The sequence below is a fragment of the Rhipicephalus sanguineus genome, chromosome 2 (genome assembly GCF_013339695.2).
Source record: "Rhipicephalus sanguineus isolate Rsan-2018 chromosome 2, BIME_Rsan_1.4, whole genome shotgun sequence".
In the NCBI taxonomy this organism is placed as follows: Eukaryota; Metazoa; Arthropoda; class Arachnida; order Ixodida; family Ixodidae; genus Rhipicephalus; species Rhipicephalus sanguineus.
Window position 1 is genome coordinate 47,833,303 of NC_051177.1, and position 27,221 is coordinate 47,860,523.

The 27,221-nt window shown below is 46.6% G+C and overlaps 1 protein-coding gene across 1 annotated transcript in view; it reads right to left on the reverse strand.

Moving 5' to 3' along the window:
* Positions 1-27,221, reverse strand: part of LOC119382897 (sister chromatid cohesion protein PDS5 homolog B-like) — a 53,836-nt gene that overhangs the window by 19,884 nt on the left and 6,731 nt on the right. The window contains 14 exon segments of the mRNA XM_037650795.2: positions 570-703; positions 1,210-1,278; positions 1,350-1,505; positions 4,207-4,330; positions 4,423-4,583; positions 6,911-7,126; positions 8,734-9,156; positions 13,406-13,665; positions 21,958-22,052; positions 23,426-23,445; positions 23,447-23,542; positions 25,032-25,172; positions 25,248-25,328; positions 26,831-26,957. Coding sequence (XP_037506723.1) covers positions 570-703; positions 1,210-1,278; positions 1,350-1,505; positions 4,207-4,330; positions 4,423-4,583; positions 6,911-7,126; positions 8,734-9,156; positions 13,406-13,665; positions 21,958-22,052; positions 23,426-23,445; positions 23,447-23,542; positions 25,032-25,172; positions 25,248-25,328; positions 26,831-26,957 — 2,103 coding nt within the window.

Below are 27,221 nucleotides of genomic sequence, written 5' to 3' on the forward strand. Positions count from 1 at the left end.
GGACATCGAGTTCAGGGGCCAAAATATGTCTAACAGACTGCAGCAAAACCACAATGCATCCTCTGTGCTCCTCGTTGGGTTTGTAATAGATTCAAAGGCCAAAATTCAAGAATATTCCAGGACTTTCAAGGCCCAGTCAAAAGATTTTTTTTCAGGAACACAGAGTAAAATTCCAAGTAGGAATTTTTTTACTTTAACATCTCCAAAATGGTAGGCACAAATTTTATTGCAATTATAATAAACAAATAAATAAATAGTACGATTTTATTAGAAATGTCCAGCCCTGATAACTTCAAACATTAAAAAAAAAGCAACAACTACAAATTTGTGCAGGAATTTTCATTTTAAACAAGGCTTCAAATTTTCACTTTCAAGCAAACTTTATTGTTCCGAGGAGAGTGCCTGGTGCATAATAAAATATAGTTGAGGGTTTTTTTGTATTTTACACTTCCAGCAGGGTCGCCACAGCTGGGAGTCACATTCAAACTCACAGTCCCAGCAATATCCCACAGCCACTGATCGATCCCAATGAGTTTGACAGTGATCATGATTTATAACACAAGACTCACGAAACATGCTCCTTCTCCATCAGGTCTCCCCCGTGACTGATGACTGTGACCAGGAGGCGAAGAGTGGAGCTGGCAGAAGCCGACGCCGTTCGTAGACCCACCAGCCAGCGTACCATCATCTTCATGCCTTCAACCTGCACATGATGGAACAGCTCTGTCACCACTTGCTTGATGAAACAACTGCAGTGGGGGCTCAAGCCGTGATCATTAGGTTAATAAAACAATTTTTCTTGCTTCCTTTGTGGCTTGTTCTACAGATTTATATGTCACCGCCAAGTCTATTTTGGTTTTCTGCAATAGTCCTTGAAGTATGTTTCAGGTTGCGAAGTCTTACCTTTTAAGTTCGACCTCTTCAGAATTTGGAATTTGGCAAGCCATTAAATTTACAAGCATTACAGTTTATAGCTTCCTACAAGGTTTCTAAAGCCATCCAGGCTTCAAACAAGGCTAGAAGAAGAAAAAAAGTTGTATGTAGAGAAGTTATTGACATGCAGCCTTGAAATTTCTATGGTACCACCTCAGGAATATTATTAATAACTATGCCAACCGTCATAAAAGTCCCCGGAGAGATAAGGTTGTCGTTGAAAGCCATGTACCCCCAATTAGGACAAATAAGCAGAAAGAGGAGGCAACGCCTTACCTTGACCTTGGTCTCCTCTGGAAGGGCATCAAATTCGCACCACGATGTTTCTGAGATCCGTGGCTCCTCCTGCACAGTCACAGGCAATTCAGCCACGTGCAAGTGGCCCACGGCCAAATGCACGTGCACAATGAACTCACCCGGTCAGCCATTAGCAGGTCCTTGACGACCACCTTGGAGACAATGCTCTTCACCTGGCTTCCGAACATGTCTGGGCAGAGCAATGCTATGTGTCCAATGGACACCAATGCCGTGCGGAAGTACGCCGACTCCAGTGTGAAGTGTTGCTTCAGGTGCTGCAATGAATTGCCTGTCTTAAAGCACTTCAGAAAAAATCTTTCATTTTAAGTAATATTTCGTAAAATGTAACTGCAAGACAGCACTTTTTTTTTTGTACAGTACAAGAGTATCTAACCAAATAACAGCAGCGAGTCAATAAAGGGGGAGTGATGTCGTTCTCTGAAAATTGAAAAGCTAAATTCACATGGAATACCGAAAAGGCTGGCTCCCAGCCAGAACGTTGCGGTAATTAAAAAGTTGATTGTTTGTGTATGTAAACCTGCACTCTGACATACTTATGTGTGTGAATAATTTTGATACTATGAGTTGTTTATCACTCTACTTACCAGATTTGATTTCACCCCTGTTCTACAGACTAGATACATGACCATTGGTTTGTGTGCAGCTTTCTCCTACAATTTTATTTGCACCCTTTAACTTGCCCTTGGAGAGCTTTTTCCGCTTATGTTAATCATATGCAAGCCCAATCTATGCACAGGCTGGCATCAATTTAGTAAGGCGATGTTTTAAAAGATGGTTTTTATATTTTTGCAACTTCAGCACCACGCTGAGGAAGCCATGATGAAGTGATGACCTACACAATGCGTGTCAGTTAGGATTTGAACTGCCAAGTGGCTTCCAAGCCGTCTAAATCCACCAATTTGACCCAGGTGCTCAATAACAGTCAGCCAACTTATAACTCATCATCAGCCTGATTGTGCCTACTGCAGGGCAAAGGCCTATCCCATGTTTCTCCAATTAACTCGGTCCTGTGCTAGCTGCAACCACGTTATCCCTGCAAACTTCTTAATTAATCTCATCTGCCCCACCGAACTTTCTGCCTCCGAGTCAGAAGAAAAAAAAAAGAAAAACAAAAAAAAGGAGCTTCCTGGCACAAAGACGCGGAGGGAGGGAGCAAGATTTATTTATTTATTTAATTTCAAATACTTCCAGAGCCCGAGAGCATTACAGAAAGGAGTGGTTAATACATATACAAGTGTGCAGTAATACATATAAGTGTGCAATAATACATTTTCTGAACATACAAGTTAACAAAATACTGTATCTTGAATGGCCCTTTTAAAGTTGGTGTCAGCAATTGCAGCGATGGAGGCGGGAAGGTGGTTCCATTCCCTGCTGGTTTGGGGGATAAAACAGTCGTTGTATAGGTGAGTTTGGCAAAGTGGGACGCCAACTATAAAGTTGTGGTCCACGCGTGATGAAATGTAGTCAGGCTGAAGAAAAAGATGGTTTTTTAACTCTTCATTTTGATGATAAATTTTGTGAAAGAGGCAAAGACGAAGACATTTACGACGTAAGGACAGATCAGGTAGTTGTAATGTCTTCTTCATTGTGGATACAGAAGCGTAGCGGGAGTAATTGGACAGAATAAACCGGGCTGCGCGATTCTGAACAGATTCGAGCGAGTTGATTAGTATGGATTGATTCGGATCCCAGATGCTGCAGGCATATTCTAATTTTGGACGAACTAAAGTTGTATACAGAACTAATTTTAAAGAAGAGGGCGCTTTAGAAAAATTACGGCGCAGGTAGCCAAGAGTACGGTTAGCATTGCGGGTTACGTAATCAACGTGCAACGAGATAAGCGAAAATGAAAAGTCAGCGGATAAAGCCGGTATCTCTCTCACCTGCAGCCTGTGGGTGAAGAAACTGCCGGCTTTATCGGCAAAGAAAGCAACAAAAAGAGTTGGGAAATTTACTACTGGGACCCCCAAACCATTGCGTCCTTTTGTATTCTCCCCACGTTCTTTGGCACCCCGGTTGGAGTACAAAGGAGAATGGAAGAACACAAGAGCTTGGAGCCCCTATGGAGCTATCTCATCCGCAGTGCACAGAGGAGCCAATACGAGGGGAGTGGAAAGAAAAAGCAAAACGAAAGCAACAACAGGAACAAGAATTTCCTGTGCGTATGAACCCGAAACCCAGTTTGTGGCACTAGCACTCCCGTCAGAGGGGTCATATGCATTGTCATCACCATCACACAATGGCGACCGAGCACATTTTGTGGTCAGTTTGCGCTGGTTCATGTAAGACCTGTGGGCGTCGTATCTGTTCCCATTGAAGTGCACATTGTGATGCACCAATTCTATTATGAAAGCGCATGACAAGGGAAGGTTATTTTGTCCCACTGAATATAGCTGCATTGTGTCTTTTTCGTGTGCTCGAGACTTGCGACCGTGAGTAGCGCGAAGGGAGATCTTCAGCTGCAAGTTGATCAAGAAAAGTTCCAATCCTTGAAGAAAAGCTTGCAGACTTTCTTAAACAACTCAGTGTATAGTGGCTTTGTCAAGGTGACAACACGCGATTGAGGCATATCCAGAAGTGATAATTAGAGCCAGCAAAACAGGCTCACAGAAGAAAATGAACTGCCAGGAGAATAAATTTTCCATTCTTTGAAGGAAAATTGTGCTTGTCTCTACCTTTTGTTTTTCTAATTGTCAACATAGAGGCGTGCTACAGTTCTATTGTTATAATGTGGTAGCAATACACTCATGAGCATGTTTATTTTGAACTTCCGAAATTGGATGCTCGCTAGATTCGTGTAAATGCTCTACTTGAAGGCATAGTCTTTATCAAGTTGAGCGAAATAAATGCTTTCTCTTGTCATCCCCCCCCCCCCCTCAAGACTGCACATGCAACCATTAACAATGGCTTATCACTAAAAGTGCACGTTCAATAAATGGTGCTTTCACTTACATCAATGACCTGCCCAAAGACACGCTCCTTGTTTCCAACAATGACGTTGAGGCAAGCGACGGCATACTTGGCTTGTTTCACTGTGCCGTTTTCGACGAAGTTCTGCACCACGGGTAGCAGCCGCCTGCACAACAAGTGGCACCATTATTGTCCAGCAAAGCAGCTCTGGCTAGCTTCATTCAAATCAATGGGAGGGGGGAGGGGGTTAAGACTTACTGTGCAACGTTTGGGAAACGCTGGTCAATGTCGGCACCCACAAAGGTGAAGATTTGTAGCGTCATCTCGGATGCGGCGTTGTCGTCCGAGTTTAGGAATGACAGCAGCTGGCTGTACACTTCTTCCCCAATAAAGGCTGTAGGGAATGCAGATGCCAGCACCTGCGTCACAGTTCCCATGACCACAGCTCAATCAACGAAAAAATAAAGTGAACCAACGAATACCAGCACAGGCTATTCAAATCACCTCTACATTGTTTTTACTGCTAAACTGCAGAGCGCAAATTCGGCACACGACCCAGAAGAGCGTACATACAGGTCCTGTGCTGTGTGTGCTCTTTTATGTCTGTACTGAACTTGCCCTCTACAGTTTAGCATTATGAACCAAAAAGCCCTGCAACAGATTCTTTTAAAATTGTTTTTACATGGTGTGCTATCGACATTCGAGTGATTGGTGCTAGAATACCAAGACAAATGTGTGAAGTGACGACAAAAAATGGTCCCTCAAAAGCAGCGACATCTATTAACAAAGCATGCTCACTAACATTCACAACCACATTTCTTGGCTTCATTATCTGCTGGTTTTCATTAAGGTTGTCGAAGAAAAAATGAGCCCTCAAAATTCCCCACTTCTTTCATTAGCGAGTGTCTCGTTCCAGCAGACTTGATGCCTTCAGGTAATATGCGAGGGCTTATTGGTCAGCTGTCCCCTCGTTAAGGGATCACATGCTACGTGACACCAGCTGGCAAAGAAAGAGTTCCACACTCGCCGTCACAGCTACGGGCGGCGCTGACCAACACTTCCAGGTTTGCATGCATATAAATACCCAATAGACAGGACGAAAGGACGAGTGCCGTCGTAGGTCAATTGGTAGAGCATCGGGCGTGTTATCCGAAGATTGCAGGTTCGGTCCCTGCCGGTGGCAAGTTCGTCCACTCTACTTCCTTCCCATCTGTATCACAATTACTACAATACACTTAAAACAGCACAATTTACGTCCCATATATACATACCTTAGCTACATTATCTACTCGCTTTCATTAAGGTTGTTCCCTTCACACTGGCACACATATTCAGTCCTGCTCAGAGGCTCTCACTCGTAAACACCCGCTCACCTTGCGAACAGAAACTTGGGTCGATTCGAAATCGCTCCTGCCAACTGGCACCCACTCTTAAAGTTGCCGACCGATAAATTGGACACCGATAATTGGGACATGCTCGGTAGTTCGGACAGTCGCGCGGCACCGCCGATGATCCCATAGAAGTAATGTGTAAAGACAACCGATATTTCGGACAGCTGCCAGATCTACATTCGAAAATCCGGACCCTGTCCGACACTGTCGCGCACGTCAAATTGGCAGCCATTATCTCCTCCGGCACCCATACCATACAAAGTATGGCCTCAGAGATCAAAACGAAAGCTAAATTGTGATCTATGAGGCTTTATTTCGATCGCTACTTTATGTCTCAGAGATTTGTAATTGAAAATGGTGATCTTGGAGGCACTGGTCAACTGTGGGAAATCATATCAACATCGCGAACATCCTACATTCTGGTTCCTGTATCCACGCGCTGCGCTGCTATTGCTGCTATCGCCGCCATTCTGTCGAATGTGTCTGCGGTAAAGCGTCTTGCTAAGGCAGTGACTACGGTGACGGGGCCCGTCAGCACCGTGCTACCGTAAGAGTGAGGGGGCCCGTCAGCGTAGTGTAACCGGAATTGTGAGGGGGCCCGTCACCGTAATGTCATACGGTGACGGGCCTCGTCTCGAGCCCTCGCTGTTCTTTCGTCATCATACAGCAATCACATCACACTGGTGGAGATACAGGCGGACTTGGTTGCTCGTAAGCGGAAGTGCGTGCAGCAACGCACTGACAATGTTTTTCGGCCACCGGGACACTGAAGTGTCAATAAAAGTATTTATTTTCTGATGCATTCGTTTTTTCGGACATTTGATAATTCGGACTTATTTACGTTCCCCGTGGAGTCCGAATTATCGGTCGTCGACTGTACTTGTATTCACACCCACTCAAACTCATTAGCATTCACTTTGGCCCACGCATGCCCTTTGTCACCTGCTCATGCGCCCGTGAAATTAGCGTGGAGCAAGAAAACAGTGTTTGTGAAAACGAGTGGGCTGCCCTATGCACTGTCCATCCCTGTTCGGGATTTAACATGGAGGACAGTAAAGAGATGCATTAATTACAACTAAAAGATCAACTACACTACACACACTGTTCACCGATTTTCCAAGGGTGCCTCCATGTTTGATAATGTGATGCTTCCAATATTTTTTGGTCATTTATCAAGCGGTATAATTTGTGAACATCTACTTCAAAGCCACACTCCCATATTGATGGTAAGTTGTGTCCATGACTTTCAGTTCTGTCAGAGGTTTTAATGGCATTACATACTGCTAGCTGAATGCAGGCTTAACCGAGTCAACAGGAGGATGTGTGCAGAAAAGAGGATGGTGGCAAGTACTTACGTGAAGCAGCTGCAGCCCGCGCAGCGCTGAGTTGGTGACGCCCATTTGGATGTCAACGTCGCCTTGGCCGAGGAGCGAGTCACGCACGTAGGACAGGATCTGCTTCACGCCAGCACTGTCGACCATTACCGGTGCCACCCGCTCTAGCAGCTGCTTGATGATCACATAAAAGCTGTTGGTCTGCACTGGGTAGCCCAGACTCTTCAGTACTTCTTTCTGGAGGAATGAGATTGGGAAGAAAGGAGACATTAGCTATTCGAATTGGCCTCCAAGCTTATCCAGAGCGTTTTCTGTTGAACAGTTAAGAACTTTTTTTTAATGAACAGTGTGAAGTAAACAAGGCAAGGAGATTTAGATAACATGGAAGTTTAACGTGTTATTGGACTGACAAGGATTTATATAAGAACAAAGATACATTGTGCATGCCAAATAAGGTGAAAACTTTAGTGAAAACTTGAAAGCGCGAACGACGAAGACTAAACACATACAACAGGACTTGCGCTTAACTTGCAACTGGTGTTTATTGGAAACGAACATCGTGATAAACCCCTGCATCAAGCTCATGCATATGCACTCGTCATCCCACAAAAGATAGCGTGGGTTTATTTTGAAAACATGATATTTGAAAACAAATCTACGGTGTATCAATGTACGTCGAAAGAAAAGCCACTTCATTTTCTTTTAACAGCAAAGAGGGGCTGCTGACACACTATCTTTTGAGACAAATGTTAGCATCAAATTAAAAAAAGCTTAGGAGTGTTTTCCGACCTTTATAACTTGCAGAGAATCAATACTCTGTGCATGAGATGTACCTCACAGAGTTTTTCCAGTTTCAAAACTACCATATCTGACCCACCGCTGTAGTTGTGTTGCTATGGTGTTGCTCTGCCGAGATCAAGGATGTAGGTTCGATTCCCGGCCACTGTGGCTGCATCTCGATAGGGGTGAAAAGCAGAAACATTCGTGTACTTAGATTTATGCACACGTTAAAGAACATCAGGTGGTCAAAATTATTCTGAAGTCCCCAACTACGGCGTACCTCATTGTGGTTTTGGCATGTCAAACCTCAAAATTATTAGACCAGGGGTCTCAAACACACGGCCTGCGGCTTCAAAAGGAATAAAATGTTTGTCATATCGCTAAACTGTATGTGCATTATTTACTCGCCTATTGCAATTAATAACGCTTTGTTCGGGTAGGCTACAGAGATGGAATTGGTCTCAAGCATTTTATTTTTTTTTCTGTGAGACACCCCGCGCAGTTACCATGTGTGGAAAACCGTGGAACAAAATCTCCATATTCCGTAATTGGCATTCAGATTTGAATCATTCTGGATATCAATATTGATATGTTTCTCGAATCCTGAAGCCAAATCCCCTTCAGAAATGATCCATATATGAGATATGGGATAAGACCTTCTTGTAGGCTAGTTGGCACATATAGAACAGGTGGCATACTGTGCAAGCACAAATGAAGGAAGCAGAAAAGACAGGAATGAGCGCAGCTCTTTCCTGTATTTTTCTGCTTCCTTCATATGTGCTTGCGCAGTACACCACCTGTTAGATATGGAAATGCGTTCTTTCAAACGGCAGCGTTAAGTGACATTATGTTAACCCCCCCCCCCTCAACCGTCATCACTGTCCTGGCCGTCGCAGGACTAAACTTCGTGACTGCAGCCCACTTGCTAAGGTGAGTTTGAGACCTCCGTTTTAGACAGTGCTGCTCGATAAGCCTTCCTATCACTGCTCTTGGTTTCATCCGAATGCCATGGAGCAAACAAGGACATGCCGACATCCGGAAGAACAGAGGAACGCAAGACGCACCACACTGCGCTCGGCTTCGACGCAAGAGGCACCACCGTGGAGGACGTTGTTCATGTGGATGCGCAGTCGCTGGTTGCCCTCCAGTAATGCGCAGAACTTCATGAGGTACTCCTGGGCCTTGACCGAGTCGGGCAGGTTGCGTGAAAGCAGGGCCACACGTGCCAGCAACTGCCGCTCGCGCTCCTCGCCGGCGGGAAGGTGCAAGGCCTCGAGGACGGCGCGCATCTGTTGTCGCACGGCACACTGGCACTTGAGGAGCTCGTTGAACGCCTTCACCGCGTGGTCGTCCACCGTGGCAAACAGCTGGTACAGCTTGTGCATGCGCTCCTCCACGGGCAGCTGGTAGGGCACCAGGCACGTGTGCAGAATGCGCTCGACGAGGAGCCGGTCTTCCAGCGCCGTCTGGTAGTATACGTGCAGCACCTGCCAATCAAATCACATCCCTACCCGTGAGCAGAAAGTTGCAGTAGAAGTGGTACTTGTGATCACCACTAAACATTTGATACTGACCCCGATGAATACCTGTCGCCACTACAACTAAACTAGAAAAGTGAAAACAGTAGCAGAAAGGGAATACAGTAAAACCTCGGTGATGCAAATCTCGCAGAGTTACCAAAAATATTCGTATCATCCGAAATTCGTACCACCATGGAATATTAGTATGTGACAAAAGAAAGCTGGTACAGTGAAACCTCGGTGATACGATCACAGCTCATACGAATTTCGGGGTGATACGAATTTTTCGTTGGTCCCGGCCAAGACCCATTAGCCTGCAATGCAACGGAGTACGGTGGTTGCGAACCAATTTTCACCCAGTGACGTTTGATACGAACGTATGCTACCGCACAGGTACGAAGAGATGCTGTCCGTGCTGTCCTGGAAGATGCACCAGGCACGTGGGAGCGCGGGAACGCAAGTGTGGGCATGTGCGCCGCACCGCCAAATTTTCAGAATCACGGTGTCTGAAAAACACTTTTCTTATGGTCAGAATAAACCTTCAGAGACGCGTCATGGCCTCCGAGATTGTGTGCGCGAATCTTTGAAGCTCTTAAGTGCCTCTGTGTGCTCTCGCGTTTAGATTACAGAGGATATTAGCGCCATGCTTCTTTTTCTAACGCGTCGACGCGGGCTCCTGTCGTTGTACTGTGTTTACACGTGCATGCCTCGTGCATCGGACATCCTATGAAAGGTGGACGAGGACCGAAAGAAGACCAGGACGGTTTTTGCGAAGGAGTCACGCCTCACAGTGTCAAGATGCGCGACCGTTGAGGTCGCACTTGTGCGGGCATGGCCGTAAATATCCCCAAAACATCCCAAACACCTCCACGATAACAAAATCATAACACAAGACCGTGGTTCTGTAATTTTGTGGCCTTGATCCATCACGTCAAAGCGCTTCTTTCGTTACTTTTATTGCAGCACTCCGGTGTGATGCAAAAAAACCATACAAAAATTTTAAAGGGGCTACTGCTGTCGCGGGTCACAACGCGCCTGGTTCATTAATTAAATACACGCGTACGGGCCATATATTTGAGTGCTGGTATGATTGCCGACATCTAAAAACTTAACTGACAATCATTCAGGGTTCCTGCGGACGTTCTGCGGCCCTGAAAAACAATAAATGAAAATGTACGCCAGCTTTCTTTTGTCGCATGCTAATTTTGCATGCTTTCTGCTGATACGAATTTCGGATGATACGAATATTTTTGGTGGTCCCGTGAGATTCGTGTCACCGAGGTTTCACTGTATACGTTTTCATTTGTTGTTTCTAGAGGCCGCAGCAACGTCATGAACCGCTCTGAATGATTGCCAGTAAAGCTTTAGGCGTAAACGATCACACATGTACTCGTGTATATACGGCGCGTGCGCAATTAATGAAGCAGGTGTGTAGTGACCCGTGAAGGCTAGTAACCCATTCCTAATCTTAGTGCGCTTTTCCACATAACACCTGAGTATTGTGGCAAAAGCGACTTAAGGAGCGCTTTGCACGCGACAGATGAAGGCTCAAAAATTTTAGAACTGCTGCCCGTTGTTGTTTTTACTTTCTTATCGCAGTGGTGTTTGCGATGCTTTTCGGGAGATTTAAGGCTGTGCCCACACAATCAGGAGGTTTGTTGACGTTGCAAGGTCTAGCTCCTTCGCCAAGACTGTCCATTTCCTCTTTCGATCCTCGTCCACCTTTCGTAGGACATCTGATTGCGAGGGCATGGCTTGCATCGACGTGGCGGGCACATGTAAACACAGTACAACGACGCTACCTTGAGCACGACACCACTGCCATCTGTAATCTTAAACGCAAAAGCACACGAAGGTGCATTAAAGGGAAGCTGAAGCACTTTTTAAAAAAAATGACTTTGGAATGTGTAATCATAGTTTGATCCTTGCTGAATACGAAAACCAATGTAAGAGTTCACAGAAGTGAACGCAAATGGCATTTCTTGGCAAAAAAACAGCGGCTGCAGCCGCAGGGCTTCTTGAACTGCTGAGCGAAGGCGGTGACGTCAACTTCGGTGTGCCGCGTCATCGGCGCCATCAGCTCTGTAAAAGCATGGCCTTTGCGATCAGTTCCACCAACGCGTGCAGCTAGAAGTAGTCACGGAGGCCACGGCTCCGCCAAAACTACGGTGGTAGAATAAAACAGGTGGCCCATCGAGCGCCGCAAGCGCGTCGCTGTACTGCTCGAGTTGCTCGCGGCCGCCGCTAGGTGCGCGGCGAGTTTTGGGGCCGAAAGACGCGCACCGCAAGCTCTCGCTGTGCTGTAAAAACCGGTTTCTCTACCTAATTTTGTGGCTTTAAACGGTTGTTCGTGCTTTTACTAGCTTGTAGTGGCTGTCTGCCAGCTTCGACAGCAAAAGTAAGAGCGCCAGGCTTTATGAAGCTTAAACTTTTTTAATCGACGCAGGTAGTCCCGATATGACTGTCACAGGGTGCCGATTGCAAGAGACGTGCGCGTAATTATTTTTTTTTTTCGAAAGCGTGAAAATTCTTACGGACGAGTGTACAGAGTAAAAAAAAAGCATTTGGTGTTCACGTTATCGTATGTATGTCGGAGGACTGTAGCTGGCGGTCTTTCCATTGAATTGCATTTCTCCACAACTGCAGTCGCTTTTCGTCTTTCGGCGCGGAGAAAAGACACAGCTTTTCTTTGCACGCTTTGTAGCCAGATTTGCAATTTGGAGCGAAGCATTTTCGTCCCATGGTGGCCGCCGCATCAGCGGCACAGATCGAGCCACCGTGGTTTCAGCCGTGGTTCCAGCTTACATAGTTGGTGGAAACACCGATGCGGTCGCGCACATTGGTTTGACAGAGCGCAACAAACGCGACGCATCAGAGCGGATCTCAAGCCGTGTTATCACCTAATCACGACCACAGTGATCTGGCCGTGGTCATGACTCGAAGGCTAATTGCGACTTTGCGACGCTGGTTGCGTCACATAGGGACGCTCTTGCTCTTCGGACGCTTGCATCCACGGACGCCTCCGCATTTATCGAAGATGACCAAGCAGAAAGGAAGAGACGCGGCTGCAACGCTGGTTGCGTTGCATGCTTTCATTAGTGGCGCGTCCGTTCTAAGCGACAGCAACTCTTCAGTGTTGCTCAAGGCCTCTCTGGTGTAATAAATACACCGCGGATCTCTTTCTGAAAAGTTAAAGATGTAAATTGCAGTTTAAATGCTCGCGACGCACACTGGCCACATGCTTTCAAATGCGCCGGAGCGGAGATATCGGCCCAGAGTACCTGCTGCCACCTTGCGGAAAAGCGGTGGCAACTCGAGCACCTCCGTGACACGCGCGGCGCATTGGCGGAGCGGCGCGTCGGGCCACCTGTTATTCTACCACCGTGGCCAAAACTACCGACGATGACGTAGTTCCGGTCACGCCCACACTTTCGGCGCGTTCGCGTGGGCGGAGCAAGACGAACTTTTTTTTTCGGGTATTTTAAAGCTCCTGCTGCCACAACAGCGAAAAAAATTACGCCATCGTCGACAATAATGTTGGTCCTTGTTAACAACAAAGTTTTACCGAATTTTAAAACCACTTCAGCATCCCTTTAAGGCCTCAAAGGTTCACATGCACAATCTCAGAGGCTACGACGCATGCCCGCGCTTGGGTACACACGCCCGCACGTGACTGTCGTCTTTCACGACAGTGCGGGCAGCACTTGTTCGTGCCTCCACGGTAGCGTATGTTCGTATCAAATGTCGCAGGGTGACAATTGGTTCACAACAACCATACCCCATTACACTGCAGGCTAATGGGCCTTGGCCAAAACCACAAAAAAAAAATCGTATCACTCCAAAATTCGTACGAGCCGTGATCGTATCACTGAGGTTCCAGCCTCCTGTGGTCAGGTTTTGCAAGGTTCTACACCCCTGGCATCTTGAGGGATGCTGCCTACATGATTTGAGGTGAATTTCAATGACTTGAGGTTCCTCAATGTGCAACTCAAACGGAATCACATATCCACCCCCTTGCAGTAAAGCTTTCTTGCGGGAACATGTCACGTGACTAGCCGTTGCGGGATGTTACATGATTTTGAGTTAGCATTCACGTTTTTCTGTCTCTGTCCTCTTCCTTTGCTATCATGAACACGTGGACCATGACTACATGCTGTGCAACAGGATGCCGCAGAATGTGCACCAGAGAAGTGGCCCAGTGTGCAGTTCCACCGACCTTGTTCTTGATCCAGGAGATGCACTCCAATGTGGAAGCTGGAAGGTCGGGGCTGCTCATGTGTTGCTTGTAGAGGTGGGCAAGCCCCATGAGGGCCTCCTTGCGGATCTTGAACTTCTTGTCCAGAGTGCGCTCCTTGACAAAGTTGAGCAGCTCCTCAGTGACCGAGCCAAAGTCCTTCTTGGCTGCACTGATGATGGCCATCACCACCTCGTACCGCACGGACTCTGCTGGGTCATGCTGCCTCTGCCGCAGTGACTCTGAAAAAACACAGCACTATCAAGATGGCCTTTGCTCCTAGAGCAAAGAACAAATAAGTTCAATACTTAAAGGGACAATAAAGAGAAAAACAATTTTTCTCGCATTAGTAAATTGCTCTTTTCATGACACCAACAACACCACACTTGCTGCAAGAAGACACTTGGTAAGTGAGAAAATATGGAGACACCACCTTGAAGTTCCAACACTAGTCGCCGTGATGTCATAGATACTGACAATGTTTACTAGGGCCTACATAGTTCCTAAACGGTAAAAATGAAGTACAGTAGAACCTTGTTGATATGTTCCCACTTAGTACGATTTCCCGGCTCCTACGCTCAAAATCCCGAAAATTAAAAATAACACAATACAGCTGTGTGTAATACGTTCCGGTTAATACGTTCCTGAAAACTACGATTATTCGGCAGCAACGTTCAGCACCGCGGAAAACTGCGGTCGTATGATACGTTTTGTACTCACAAACTCTCATTCAGGTGTGCAAAAAGGGCCCTTTTGCGTACTTGTGAAGCGCGAAGTGGCAGACAGCTGCCGCACGGCGACGGCGGCATCTCTGTAGTACCTTTCCCCCCTCCGTGCTTTCTCTGCTTTGCTCAATTGTCCCCTCCACGTCTCTTCCGAATAGCTCGATCGGGACCTCTGTGTCTTCTCCGAATTGCTTGATCGCTGCTCTCTGTCGACCACACACTGACCCGAAGGCAGGTGGCGATGCTGGCCGTCAAAATCTTCAAACGACTTAAAAAAAAAAAAAGTATTTTCTGTAGCACTTGGCACGATTTTGCTGAGCATTGCAAATCCTTCATCCGTAGCACGGTATATAGATGCACACTCGTTCCACACACTTTTATTCAGTCCCCATGGCTACGACAACACCCAGGGGAACTAGCAATGCAGCCCAAAGAATGGAGGCTGTCACTCCTCCAATCTGCCACGGTTCGGTACAAGACCTAGGGAAACGCACATGCCGCCGCCGCTGCACAACACGCTGCGACACGTAACCATAGCAACGCCACCATTGTGCCCTGCGAATATGGCCGATAATTTTCCCCACACTTTTCTCTCGGAGTACGTTCGTTTTCGGGTTGCTCTGCCAGGCACAATTCCAGTCGGCGTTCGTTTTTATCTGGCTTGGCAATTCTGCCTACGAGCGGGTCGTCGGAAGCTGCCAGAAAAAATTTGTTCTGGAAGATATCTGGGAGGTTTCTGGTTATCAGGCGCCAAAACGAGACGATGCGCGCTCGCCGCTATTTTTACGAAGACTCGACAGATCGCAATGCGGGCACTTGGGGACTTCACCTTCAGTTGCCTTTACACCGGGCATTATCTTTCAAAGACCGTTCCGCCGTGCGAGATGGTGCGATTACGAATGGCGGCGAACATACCAGTGCATGTCTCAATTAAGACAGAACACAAAGTGATCAGCACCAGTGTGCGATGCAGTATGCGATAGCCGCGAACAGCTGTTACTTTTGGGGACGCCTATCACTTTCGCGAGATTTCACAACTCGTGTTGTACAGGGATTGTTACGTGCACTACGAAGAGTTGAGCTTGTTAAGCCTTTAGCGGGGCGGCAGTTTTCTTCACGGACGGGGCGAGTCGCGCATGATCTTTCGAACGTACGTGATCGTGCCCCAAATGCGTATGCTTGTAAATATCACTTCCACCCTTCGGCAAACCTAGCCCCATATTTCCAGACGGCAATGCAGAAAGAACCGACGCTCATGCGGTGCAAAGTTTCGTCTGCTGACACGGCGTTAGCGTTTCTTTACGTTTACGCTGGTTGTCCCAGAGTTCGATTTTGCAATATTTGGGATTGTCTCGGGATTTCAACGCACGTGACCACGACGTTATTTCCGGTCAGGACCGGAACTAGCTGTCTGACCTCTGGCTGCCAGCGAGATGCCAGGAGTTCGAAAATCGAAGAGTCCCTCCATGTTTTTTGAGAAATAAATGTTTTTTTTGCCCTTGCACCTCAATATGGGCTTGTCAGCCTCAATTTTTACTTGATTCGGATTATACGTTTTGCCAGATCGTACGTTTATTTTCCGTGTTTTTTTTCGGAACCGTATCAACGAGGTTCTACTGTTGTTTTCTGAGGGAGCCAGAGACTTAAGGGGAGACACTGGTCTCGAAACGAAAAGTTTTATTATTGGAGATATTGTAATGAAATTGGGTGTGTATATGTATTTCTTCCTCCTGTTCTCAAAAATATAATTAGTTTTCATGTACTTCAATTAGTTATCAAATTGTGAGAGCATAAGTGAAATCTAATTAGGTAATTTCTTACGGGTCATTAAGACACTTTCCCTCAGTATTTTTAGGTTCTGTTTAAGATGCAGCTGTAGCCAAAGACCTGCCATGTGGAGCTATGCTATTTATATTGTCACTGAGATATATCATCATATAAGAACTTTCAATTGTATTGACATTGTGTAATCTTGAAATGCAATTAGCTCACATTATGGTTCACAAAATTTCATATGTTCATCTTAGCCACAAAAAAATAGCATAGCTCCACAGTCCTATTTCTTACGAATTCAACGGTATAAAATTTATCAAAATTACCTTACAAAAACATAATGAAAAGATCCGTAAGGCTGGTCAAGTTGGCAAAAAATGTGAAGCTGAGAAAATCGCGTTTGAAGATTGACACGCACTGTATAAATTTCTAAAAGGAACCTTTAACCATAAATTTTATTCACATGTTCCCCATCTGTTTCCCTTCAAAACAAACAGAAAGTGTCTTGTTCCACCCAAGGAATCATATCTAAAAAAATTTTCCAATGTGCAAAGCATGATCAAAACCCCACCATGACAAGCGGCTGGGGGGTTCTGGAAAAGCCATGGGGTATGAGGCTCAAGCGACTGGCTGCTCATGTCTTTTCAGTCTTTAGGAAGAACCTTCTAGATGTTAGGCAGCATGTTACCCTGGGTAATAGGTTGCTATGCTTGAGAGAATACCTTCAAAGTAGTCCAGGACTGTAATCTTCAGTTGCACCCGTTTTGTGTCTCCTTGCAAGAGTCTTTTTTGTGTTGGTGCTCTTCAGATGAGTTGCATTTGCCTTGCGTAAACGCAGAGAGTCTTTTTTCTAGGCTGTGGTCCCAGGGCACAGCCGAGACAAAAGTTTGAGTAAACAACATGGTCAATTACAAGGCCAGTGTAGAGCTCAATGATGCAGCCCACACCTATGTGTGAGCTCCGACCCTCGCGTCATCCATGAGCCGTCGAACACAACATCGATGTTCCCTATGGGTTCAGGAAGTCTGTATACAGCTCTTTTATTACTGCCACACTAGCAGCTTCACTTTCAGTCGCTGTGTTTTCGCAGGCTTTCACTAAACTTTTTAGGTGTCCCTGAAACGTCTTGTGGTGCAAGCCTCGGTGCGAAAGGTTCATACACGCACAAAAGTCCGAAAGGGCAGTAACACCTTTGCCTATCATCTGTATCCCCTTCATGGCCCTCATGTTGACTTCGAAGGGAGTGATGGTGGCAGTTCCGCTCACTCTCGGAGAAGAAAATTGCTTCTTCTCGAAATCACAACTGCTGCAAGAAAAAATAAGCTTTACCGCAAGGCCGTACTCCTTGTCCGTTGCCTTCCTCACGCTGAGACTTTTTGCGTTGCATTTGTCGCACTTCGCTTGTGCAAAAAAGTATTCAAAACTTTCATATCGACGAGCAAAAAATCGGTCCCGGCGTCACCGGTCTGGCACTCCGCGCTTACTCCAAGAAGGTCGAACTTGCGCTGGGGTAGCCGACTTTCCAGACAGAACGGTCTGCGTTTGCGCCGATCTCTCAACTCGCTGCGCCTGCTCCGCCGTTTGAGTAGTACGCGGCATCAACCCGAAGTGTTTCGCTAGTCGAACTTGGTCCCACGGTGTCGTCAGTTGAAGTTTCCCGGCAGGTCCAAAGGGTCCGGCCGCGACTCCAACTCCGCTGCCGACGGTGCACTTGTAGCCGGCGCCTTCTGTTCCAAGCCCGTTTTTTACGGCTTCCAAAGCTCGTTGCGTCGATGGTTTCAGACGAGAGTCTCCAGGCATCCGATCGCGTGGAAAAACTACCGGCACAAAGTAGAGACACGGTCCGTCGAGAAACACGCACGATCGCAAAAGCAGGCGCACACAAACGGACAGCCACGGCGGAGAACCAAACACAAAGAAAAAAAAAAAATGACGTGTCGGTCCAGTGCCTCCTCTATAACTTTCAGTGCCTGGTAGAACACCCTCCCGCGGCCGTCGGCGCTTGCGTTTCCCCCGCTCGCCGCGACTGCGTGGTGGCGCTGTGCAAACAGGGTCGGGCGCTGAGCTGGTAGTGCTGGTGCGGGCGCGGCCTAGAGCGCTTGTTTGCTTTGCTCTGCCTTGACATGTGCGGTTGGGTTTAGCGAGTTGAATGCGATGGAAGATTTTTTGATCCTTTGTCGTGACCACGTAGCTTGCATGAATTGCGATGTCGTACTGCTGCGTGCCGCTGTGCAAGTCGGACGAAAAAAAGAAAGTGCCTGGACTGTATCCATCTGACCAGCTCCTTTTTGTCCTTGATACTTTGCGAGCTTTTGCAGACGGTGCGCTCAAAGGCAACCCAACTTTGGCAAAGCCATTCAGTACCTTGACAAAGTACACAGTTCCAGCCCTCTGTGCATCAAGGCTCCTTAAATGCCAGAGTGATGGCAGCTATGACCACAGGGTGCGACACGTGAACCTCATATGTATTTACTTCCTCAAGCCACTCCTCTCGAACTATGCGTTTAAAGGGACACTAAAGAGCAGGGGCGTAGCCAAGGGGGGGGGGGGTTGGGGGGGGCTTCGAACCCCCCCCCGAAATTTTTCAGTTTTGCTTGCATATATATACACGCACACATACAAACGCACGCACGAACATACATAAAGTATGGTTGAACCCCCCCCCGAAAAAAATTTCTGGCTACGCCCCTGCTAAAGAGAAACAATGAATCGGTTTAGATCGATAAATTGTGCTCCGAGAACTAATGTCGTTAACTTCGCCATCACTATAGGTTTATTAATAGAGGAGAAAATCGAGTTCAAAGTTTTATTAGGGTGATTCCACGTAAGATCGAACAATCGATGGCTGGTCGACCTCTCAAATTTATTTCAAAATTTTATATATTATTGCCTGATGAGTGGAAAAAAGAGATCCACAATTTGTTTTGCCGCCAAAAATTTTTTCGAAGCACAGGAAATCAATAATGACGAAGAGGTGGAGTAGAGCGCTCATCCGCTCTACTGTTTTGGCCAACTTTCGTTATGAATTGCACAAAATATATTAACGTTAGGTAGCTGAAATTTCTTTAACTAAATATATGCATGTTTTTGCTTCTGCTCAGGTATTTTTAGTTTTGATGTGTAGGGTAGATCTTTTTATAAAAAACCTCAAAATAGTCCCAGGAGACGTTATTTTCTTTAATTTGAAGGTCTTTATCTCGAAAAATCCTTGTAGCAGAGCGACAAAAATTGCGCATTACGTTCTTCGCATCCTTATCTACCACACTGCCGAATCTTATATTTATATAACTTTTCAGTAAAGAGACATGATCGGGCTAAGTGAAAGAAAACACCGGACAATGAAAACTTCTGACAATTAAAAAAAAAACATTTTTCATATTTCTTAAACTTTGTCCACTTATTGTCTTCCACATCAGCTTTCATAATCATTGAAAACATGTAGCATAATGTCGTTGCACTAATAGTTACGACCCCTCCAATGAGACCCTTGGGCAAGGATTGGCAATTCCGACTTCTTGCCCAGCAAGTGTATAAAATGCAGGCAGGATTGAATTGCTTTTTTATTAAAAGGCCAGCAGGTACCGAAAAAGGTGTCGCCGGCACTGAAGACGTTAGTTTTGAAATTATTTGGTCATTGCAGCAGCCACGAGCGCGGGGCTACCGAGCAGGCGCGCGCGCACCCGAGATGCTCGTTGTAAGAGACGGCGCAGTCAGGGCTCGTTTCCGCGTCCTCAGACCGATTGAGTTCGAAACAGCAACACCTCCCGGGTGACTTGAACGCACGTGCACTGGAGCTTCGCTATTCTATCCGCCCTCTGTTCGCATCGCAGCTAGGCGCTGATAACAAGGGAGAGATGGAAGCAAGATGAGAACTCTATAAGGGAGCTATGAGCGCTCGCTTCACGCACGCTGCTGCCAGAGAAACTGCGCTGCGCCAGTTGCGATCAGTGGAAAGCATTAACGTGGCGCTCCAGTGGCAAAGCAAAATATGGAATGTCAAAGGAAAGAAAAGCAAAACTATCGGTAACCGGACGCGCTTGCCTATTTTAGATGTCGGCAGCAGACGGCCTGAACTAGCCGCGCGTTCAGAGCGCTGTTCGCACTTCATTCGGCGCGGATAGTTCTTGTGCTTTGCTCTTACTCTACTCCTCCTGTGCGTCTCATGGCGAGAAAGTATAGCTCGGAATGAGTGTATTGTGGAGACTACCTTTCGAAGCACAAGAAGCTTAAAGGAGTACTGACACGAAATTCGTCATCTGCTCGTGGTGCACATAAACAACGATGAGTGAATTGTCGTCCTGTGACCCTGGCAGTGATTTCTGCGATTTAGGCTGCATGCAGGACGCAGAACTCGCATACTCGGGGGAACTGTCTTGACTCGTCGGGATAATGTCCTTGCAGTGGAGCTGGCTTGCAGATGCTCAGCGACGAAAACTTCAAAGTAAAATTAAAATATTTTATACGTGTTCTCCGACTCCAGTGTGTGGACAGCGTTGACACTGCAAACCAACGAAACAAAAAATGTCCCTTTTTCGATGTCTCAAAATCGTGTCAGTACTCCTTTAATTATTGCAAAGAAGCCAAAATTTCGTAGAGTTACCGACCTAGGCATATACGCTTTGAAGAAACGTTTAACGCCCGAAAGGTCAGTGACTGCCAGTGAGACGGACTACTTGTGCTACGCGTGCTTTTGCTACCACTGCAATGAAAGATCTTCACGGAACGCACAATTTAACGATGACATTCTTATGCCCCCTGAAAAAGAAATCGCGACGTCATTAACGAGATCACTGCGACTACCGGTGTGCGTGCGTTCCAGTCACCCGAGAGGTGTTGCTGTTTCGAACTCAATCGGTCTCAAGAGCTTAGCGGTCGAGTAGGCCTTGCTTCTACCGATCATTGTCAGCATCTCAGATATCCTGAAGTCGAGAAAATCGGGAAACGAAACTAGCAGCCGCACCTGCGCGAGTGATGCGCGGGCAGCGAGCGAAAGACCGCGAAACCCTGTTTGGGTGGCGGCGCCTGGCGGTGACCGGTTGTACTCGCGCCGACGGTCGCGCCTTTTGTTCTCCTCCCCATCCACCAGGCACTGAAAGTTATAGAGGAGGCACTGGTCGGTCGCGCCAGCCAATGGGAGACTCGGAAAGGCGCGCTTGAAAAGCGCGCCGCGTGAGAGCCAATCAGTGGCCTGGAAACGACCTTCAGAAAACCCGCGACGGCGGCTGTTCTGCTTGAGCGACGCCATTTTGAGATGGCGCAAAATGTGCACAAAGAAAACAGCGTCAAATCTAGCCCAAGATGGCGGCGCTCGGCCCGCTGCAACGCTCATGGCGCGCGCGGGAAGTTCGAACAAATTTCGTCCTTTTGGGGACATTTTAGTGCTGCCGGGGTGCTTTGAAAGCCGATTTTATCGCGTTTCCCGACCGAATTTAGCGTTAGCAATTTGGGAGTAGGTGCTCAGAAGTACAAACGCCTCGAAAATAAGCTTTGCGAAAAATCGATTTTTTCACCATTTTTGACCGTTCCAAGACCCGCGTCTCCCCTTAACATACAAAGTTTTAGGACATTTTGTTGAAGTCATCGTTGGCATACTAACGATGGGAATAGGCACGGTCACGAAAGTGTTAATGCTGGCACGATCAGAGAGTTTCTTTTGTAATGGGCATATTATCACTCCATGATGACAGCCTCTGCCCTCTACAAGAAAAGAGAAGAGCCTTCTCCTGCTCTAGAGGACGATTCATTGAAACGGTGTTCATTACATTAGTTTTAACTGTATTTATTTTATCAAAGTCTGCTTTGGACAGTGCCAAGGTGAGACTCATTGATATGAAGCATGTTAGGGTTGACTGCACCTTCAATTGATTCAATGCGTATCATTTCACTACTTGGGCACCCCTGGATGAAAGGCATGCATTTGGGGCAACCTTATAGGTGCCCACGAATCCAGACAATCAGCTTTGATGTAAACGTCGTTGAGGAAAGCTGCTCCGAACTCTCTTCTAGGTTTGATTCCAAAGAAGGAGCACCACCCACCCGTGATGTCATTCCGCAGCTTGGGATGGTTCAGCAGGAAGTGCATGGAGTACTGGACGCACCGCATTCGCACATGTTCGCTAATGTCATTGAATCTGAGAGAAAAGGAGAGGAGAAAAAAAAGTAATGAGAGATGTACGTGAGATAAACTTGAAAGAATGCTTCAAAAACACCCAGGATAAAGCCAACACTAAGAATTTTATGAGGCACGAGTATTGACAGAACAGCTTGATCTTTTGCTCGGTTTGTGCGTGGGTTCCCCTGAGATTTATACAGTAGAACCCCGCTGTTACGTTCCTCACTGCTGCGTTTTCCCGGCTGTTACGTCGTTTTCCGCCGGTCCCGGCATAGCTCCCATAGGATACAATGTATTGGGAACCCCGCTGTTACGTCGTAACTGTCGGACCGTTCCCGTATGATACGTCGCGAAGTGCGCTTGGAGCCGACCGAGTGACTACCAAAGAGAGCGGCCATGGTGCATTTTCACGCAGTTTGGCCTCGTTTGACCGTAATATTAGCCGCATGAGAGGCGCAACAGAATCTTTCAATTGATGCAAACAAAAGCATGGCCTTCGAGATTCAAATTGCAAAGATGGCGTCTATGACGTAACTGCTCGCGAAAGCAAGGCCTTCGAGATTGGCATTTACTATTGACAAAAGCATAGCCTCTGAGATTTGTATTGCACAAACATGGCGTGAATGACGTAACTGCTTGCGAAAGCAAGGCCTTCGAGATTGGCATTCACTTCTGCCATCGCGTTGGCGTAGACTCATCATCATCGTTATTTGTCGGAGAACGGGAGGAGTTCGAGCTGGTTGGAGCTCGCGTGGTCGTGCGTGCGGTTCGCGGTCGGACTCGCCGCGCCGGTCGTGATTGCGTGTGCTTAGTTCTTTCATGCCTACAGCTGTTGGTGTTAAAAAAATCACATACGTTGATTACATTTCTGTGGATGAGGCCATCCTAAGCTCCGCGTTTCTATCCATCGACTAGATCGCGGCTGAGCGCGCCAATTTTCGTGCTACTCGTAAGAATTGAAATAAAATTCTGTACCACTAAATATTTTGCCGTTTTTCCTGTTTTTCGGCTCTTACGTTTCCCGTCTCTTACGTTTATTTCCTACGGTCCCTTCAAAAACGTATCAGCGGGGTTCTACTGTATATAAACGCTAAAGAAACTGCCCATCTCCGTGGCATAGACATAGCACATCATGACAAATGAAAGGCAAGCCTGTGCGACAACCTGTGTCAGAGTTGATTCAAGCACAGCGCTGTTATACGATACATCATCGCAAACAAGAACATGTTTGTAAGGTAGTTGTCTTTTGCAACGAGATCGAGGTAAGTCATTTGAAACCTGTAGCCTTAAAATGACATTCAAGTATGTTAGACAGGTAAACAAAAATCTTTGAGCACACAACCAAACTTACATGCTCGGATAAGTGAAACCCCATTTGTTAGGCGACCTCACCTGCCAAGGAAGCAGTTCCAAAAGAGGCGGGTTTTGCGCAGCCAGGTCCGAGTTTTTGTCAGAGAACATGCGGGCAAGGAGCTTTGTCACGCTCAGCCGCTCCTTCTCATCATTGCACTGTGTAGAGAACAAAACCAAAAGCCCACCATCTAGTTCAAATACAATGGAAGAACATAGCAGCCTAGGTGAGTAGGAACCCCCTTCCGCTAAATGAAAAGACTAAGTACTAAATTTTTCCATACAATGATTAAAGTCATGCAAGCAATTTTTACTGTTTCACAATGTCAGTAAGGTGTCTGCTGCACGTTTGTGATTATTCAGAATTATACCTCAACATAAAGAAGTCGGTAAAATTGGCAGTTTACTCTAGATGTTAAACTTTGTTACAATGAAATCCGACCTCATGTGCAAAGTATAACCACGGATGGGTTCTTTTAGATGCAAAGCATCTCTTGCTCGGGGGTATGTCCCGCGGCGTTGGCGTCCGTACTCACACTACGCATGCGCAACTCTCCTCCTTCCCTCTCTCCAACAGCTGCGCGTTACTCTCTCCACTTCGCTCCCAGCACCTGCTTGCGCTTCTCCTGCGTTCTCGCTTCTACTCTTGCGGCGCATACGCTACTCTCCTCCTCTAGTCTCCTCTCCTTCAAGTGTGAATATAAAGTGGGTAGAGCGCTTCCGTTGACTCCTCTGAAATGCGGGCTCGACATGCCGAAATTCTCTCCTGCGCAGCGCCGCGATGAGGGCCAGCGCATGCGCGTCCCCCCCCCTCTCTCTGCTCTCCTACACTGCCCCCCTCTCGCGCGCCTGTCGACCGCGTTCCCCGCTTGCCCTGTGACGCGAGGTCGGTAGCATGCCCAACGAATGCCAACGGAACGCGATCGTGCAAGTGCTCCGGCTTCACATCGTCTCATGGTCCCCTTTAGCAGGAGATGGTGAAATTATTTCACTTGAAAGGTGCTGCATAAAGTGTCTGAATAATAGGAAAGTATGGTAGAAAAAGTTCAATAATATAAAATGCCTCTTTATTTGCACATTCTCCTGTATACTGCCAGGCCATAGTGGCTTGCCAAATTTGTGCTGCAGTGCACCATTAAAAGAACTTCCCAATACGATCGACAGACTTGATAATTGCACTTTATCAGAAGAAAGGGTTCAGGGACACTGGCCGCGTCTGTCCTCAGCACAGGAGGTGTTGAAAGCATTGTTGCGCTTTTTAAGGTCAATCAGGCTTACAGACAGACTTAGAACAGTGTCGTAATCTACTTTTCTTTGTCTGTTTGTTTCTTTCCTTTTTTTGTAGCGTCTCTTCTTTATTCTCTTTCATTTCCCCTAACCCTATCACAGGGTAGACAGCTGGTCTGATAACTGGCTAACCTCCCTGTCTTTCCACCTGTTCCTTCCTTCCTCCTGCGCTACTCTTCAGCGTTTAGTTTAAGCTGCATTCCAACCAGATATATGTTATTTATGTTCCAGTGTGGCTCCTCCAGGACTACATGAAAAGTTCAGCAGAAATCAGCTTTGTCACTTTGTTTGCTGCTTTTATTAAGAGCAGCAGAGAGAGAGAGAAAAGGGCAGACGAGAGAGATAAACAAGCAGCGTTTACCTTGAGCTTGAACTCCAGCTGCGGTAGGACAGCAATGAGCATACTGGGGCAGAGAATGTTGAGCTCGTAGATAAGCTCGTACAGCTGAGGGGCCACAGTGCTGTTGGACGTCCGGCCCAGAACCAAGGCGTTGTTGAAGAACTGCGGCCACAAAAGGCGCATACTTTGTAGGCTGAACTGCGGCACACGCTACAGCTGAAGGCATGCAACACCCACCGATTGAATGTACGGCTCGATGGTGTTGAGCGTCCGCTTGAGCACATCCTTGGCCAGGTTATATGCATTTTTGTTTTGCGTCTGCACGGTTCACAGAAACAAGAAAAAAGACAATATGAGATCAAAACTAAAAGTGCGGTTATAGTCCACTGGGGATTGCAAAGACATTAAAAAGAATGCACACGATCTCGAAAGGAAAGCTTAAAACAGCAAAATTTAACTTCACTTCACCCAGCTAGCAGCTAGAAAGAACACAAACCCCCCCCCCCCCCCCCTTGCCTTTTTTTTGCTTGGTGTCTTTGCACTATTAATCAATGCACCAAATGGACAAGCGATATATATTCATCCGAAACTTAGTCTAGTGCATTGCATGGTTGTAAACCAATTCACAGTATGGTGCTCAGTAACGAGAAACCCTAACCAGTAATAAAGCCAACATACGCTTTTAAATTTTTTTTTGAAATACACAGCTCACACTTAATCCGGCTTTTTCATGATGCAACGGTGCACGCGCCTTTCCCCTAGCGAAAAGTCGCGAAGCACCTCTTAATCTCGGAGGCTTTTGTTTTGGCGATACCGGTTGTCCCAGCACCTACTAAAACCCTTCCAAAATGGCAGCACAGGAAAATGTAAAAGGCGGATTGTTGAAGGGCTCTACCTCAGTGTGACTTAAGACCGAAAATTAAGCAGGCGTCCCTTCTAACAGCAGACTGTACTGTACAATAATTGACAGCACATCAGCGATAGTCTACGAACATAGTCGGAAACATGGCAATAACTAGACCTTAAGACAGACACCTCAGAATTAGGCCCTTGCCACTCACTGTTCTTGACAAAGTCTACTGTCACTGACCTTGACAAAGTCTACCGTCACTGAACTAACAAACTGCTTCTAAAGATTGTGAAAGCTTCATGAATACCCAGAAACGCTTCACACTTTACAATGTGTACTTGTCTAGTACCTTTGTGTGCAGTCCTCTTTCGTTTTCATTGAAAACACTGTGACAGTAATTGTAAAGCTTGCAAAAGGATTTTCATATTTTCAAGGCAGTGCTTAGGAAGCAAATGTAATTGTCATTGCATGTGCAATGATGGTGTCAAAGATTCGTTCATTCATGGGGTTTTAACACTGACAAGCTAAACCAGGGATATGAAAGAGGCCTGTCGGAAGGCTCCAATTTATATTGGCCTTTGTTCTTTGACTTGTTCTGTTCATCACTATCGTCAGCCTATTTTATGTGCACTGCATGGTGAGAGCAACTCCCAATAACCCCCAAATGACCCTATCATGCGCAGGCTAGTCATTCCCACCAGCTGACTTCCCAATTTTATCCCACCAGTCAATTTTTCAGTCTTTACCCAACCCTTATTACCCATTCTGCCACTCTAATGGACCACTGGTTAGCTGCCCCACAGTTCTAACTAGCACGTAAATCTACATACATGGGCACTTACGCATTCAGTTTCCACAAAAATGTGGCTGCCGCAGCCAAGTATTGAACACGCAACCTCTCACTCGACAGCAGAACAACATGTTAACTACAGCATGTTGATGTCCATAACCTGCACAGGCAATGTCTCACCTTGCAGGGCTCTATGATCTGCTTGAGCACAATGTCAAGTAGGCCTTGCGAGACCGTGTCAGCCTCGGTGATCAGCGGACACATCATGTCCAGCATGAAGTTTTTCACCTTGTTTGAGTGGTTGTCACTGCATAAGCAGAGAGCAGAGAGAGATTTGTCACTCAAATGGCCGAAGACTCGATAAAAACGGGTAATGAATGCTATGCCACCAGTGCAACAGCTGTGCATTCTGCATCAGTGAAACGATTTGTGATGAATGCGCAAAACTACATAATCACAACTTTGATTATGTGTGGCGAAAGACCAAGTGGCATATATTACAAAAGCATGTTCAACCGATAAGGTATTTTACGCGCTAAGTGTTCCGTCCGATTATGAAAGCTAATTCAAA